The sequence below is a fragment of the Orycteropus afer genome, unplaced genomic scaffold (assembly GCF_000298275.1).
Source record: "Orycteropus afer afer isolate SDZICR_OR568_19922 unplaced genomic scaffold, OryAfe1.0 scaffold00061, whole genome shotgun sequence".
Classification (NCBI taxonomy): domain Eukaryota; kingdom Metazoa; phylum Chordata; class Mammalia; order Tubulidentata; family Orycteropodidae; genus Orycteropus; species Orycteropus afer.
In genome coordinates this window covers 11,048,693-11,051,450 of record NW_006921648.1, presented here as the reverse complement: position 1 = coordinate 11,051,450, position 2,758 = coordinate 11,048,693, and the positions used below count along the sequence as shown (strand labels likewise).

Here is a 2,758-nt window from a genome sequence, read left to right as displayed (position 1 = left end):
ATTGTTGGAGTTGTTAGGTTAAGATATTGATTTTGGTTCTTCTTTTTTGATGTGTGCATTTATTGCTATAAATTGTCATTGATATATCACTAGATTGGATACCTGAAAAATGTTGAATTGGCAAATTTTGTTATATATATATTTTTATGAAAAAAGGAGCAAAGTATCTAATTACTCAGAGCCAATCTCTTCACCTGTTCACCTCTTTGTCCTGCCCCCCAACTTCTCATGATCCCAAGGGAAGAGCCCAGCAAGGTGGTGGCAGGGTGGGTGTCCTCCCATCCTCACCATGTCCAGCAGCATGTGGTCCTCCTCACCCTCAGCTGTCATGCCAGCTGACAAGTGGAGAAGCATGAGTATGACAACCTGGAGGACCTCTCCAGCCCCCCACCAGCCCATCCCTTCATTCCAAGAACTGGAGGCAGGTGATGCTGTTGGACAAGATGGCTTGGTTGGGTGGCAGGGCCTGGAGCTGTGGCCTGGCTTCTCATTCTTGTCTCCTCTGCTGTAGACAGAGGGCCTGTGAGTACTCCAGGGGAGACCGTTTGTCCCTTGTGTGGTTTTGCAGAAAGAAATCAGACAGGTTGGTATAGAGCTGGCTTGCTCATTTTGCCAGTTAATTGCAGAGGGAGCTTTCTCTTTGTTTCTCACATGTTTCGTGTATCTCAGGAGGCAGTAGAAGCATCTCCTGTGGTTCCACCATCCATGGTCTGGTCTGGAATTCTCCTCGGTGTTCCATCTCAGAAAACTTCACCAATATCTCAGTCACCCGCTATAACACAAATGCCACGGTGGGGGGCTTTAGGGAACAGAGATTGATTTCTCCACAGTTCTGGAGGCTGGAAGGTCAAATCAGGGCCTCGACCATGTCAATTTCTTCCTTGTCGGTAGCCCCAGGCCTTCCTGAGTTCCTGGTGTCCCTCAAGTGGTATGTGCCTCCCCCAGTATATGCACTTACGTCTGTACCTAATCTGCTTTTTTTAGAACTCAGAAGTGATTAGGTTTGCAAGCCTATCCTATGCTAATCTCATGAACAGAAGAAGAAACCTCTTTTTCCAAACGGGATTACATCCACAAGTTATAGGGGTTAGGATTCCAATGTGTATTTTATGCAGGACACCTTCAATCCATAACTACCACCCCACCTTGCCTCCCTAAACTGGTGATTGAGCTTAGGGTTTCTCATCCTTGACAGTATTGACTTTTGGGGCCAGGTATGTTGCATTGCAGGATGTTGAGTGGCGCGCCTGGCCTCTACCACTACATGCTAGGAGCACCCCCCAGAGAACAGCAAATAAAAAAGCCTTCAGACAGTGCCACATGTCCCCTGCCCCTGACTGAAATAATCTACGGGAGTGAGCACACATCATTAGTGCTGTGGTGGGTGTCTCCATCCTAACTGCACATAAAGGGTGCCACTAGGGACTTGTAGAATTGCTCGGTACCTGGGCCCCATCACAGACCCCTTTGTTTAGACTCTCATGGGTCAGGGCTGGCCTCTATGTGTGTACCAAGCGACCTAGGTGGATCTGTGCAGCCAACACGAGGTCCACTGTGTTCTTGGGGAGATCCATGAAGACCCTGACAAGACATTTGGGGTGGGGTGGGGTGGGGTGGGGCTGGTTTCTGTCCCCAGCCACTATTGCAGACCCCAGGGGCCAGCCCCAGCACATTCCTTGGCATCTTGGGCCTGGTACACAACCTCTGTTCATCTCTGGATGGGCCCTGTGGGCACTGGCCTGGTATCATCACCCTTGTGATGCAGCCTTGGGCCAGAACAGTACCTACCAAGACCCCTTAAACATTGACCAGCTGAGGACAGCCAGCACCCTGGACAGTCCTAGAGCTGTCGGTGTGGCCCTGGGGACAAGTGGGTGAGTCTGGTGCCCTGTCCAGGCCCATGGCCCTGCTGCCATCATGTTCCAGCTCCAGCTTGGGCTGAAGGCAGTTGGCAATGCTGGCCTGGGAGCCACAGTGCTCGTCCCACGCTGAGTGCCTGTGTGGCCCTGAGGAGCAGTGCCCCCGAAGTTTGGCTGGGGCCATCCAGGCCTTCCAGAGGGTTCCCTGCTCTGCAGACATGAGTTCCTTTGTGTTACTTCACTGGACTGGGGTTGGGTCTTGAATCACTGTGTGTTCATTCTCTTAATTCATTTGCTTAGCCATTAAGCCCCTCTTTGTTGAGCATTTACTAGGTATCGGTCACCAGGCTAGGCAATGGTGTGAACAGGTGTTCAGGTCTCTGCTCTCACAGAGCCTGTGTCTGGTGTGGGAAGCAGGTGCTCATCAAATAAAGACACACAGAAGCATATCATTACAAACACCACTCTGTGCTCCAAAGTATCTGGTATGTGTAGTTCTGGAAACTACAGCCTACCAGCCACATCCGGCCTACCACTTCTTTTTATAAATAAAGTTTTATGGACACAGATGCATCCAAATGTTTACACATTGTTTTGTATTGAACTCACCAAGGCTCTGGGTTGGGCTGGTCAGAGGACCTAGGGCTGCATAACTGGGTAACCCCTGTTACTGCCCATAACTGTTCCAGGGGTGAGTATATGCTGGGCAGGCCTCCCACGTTGGAGACTTGGGGAAGGCTGGGTCAAGGCAGTGGAGCCACTTGCTGGAGTCTGGTTAGTTGGGATATGTCGCATTCCTGGGTATAGGTGGGTGGGCCCAGGATGATGACCTTCTCTTTGCCTGAGCTAGTGACCCGTGCTGTACCAACCCCCCAAGGAGGATGCTGAGATCTGCATCA

The 2,758-nt window shown here is 50.8% G+C and overlaps 1 protein-coding gene across 1 annotated transcript in view; it reads left to right on the top strand.

Moving 5' to 3' along the window:
- LOC122149921 overlaps positions 1-2,758 on the top strand; it is a 160,166-nt gene that overhangs the window by 33,529 nt on the left and 123,879 nt on the right. The window contains 5 exon segments of the mRNA XM_042780798.1: positions 1,196-1,214; positions 1,637-1,761; positions 1,845-1,978; positions 1,981-2,028; positions 2,031-2,081. Of these exon segments, the coding sequence (XP_042636732.1) occupies positions 1,196-1,214; positions 1,637-1,761; positions 1,845-1,978; positions 1,981-2,028; positions 2,031-2,081 (377 nt within the window).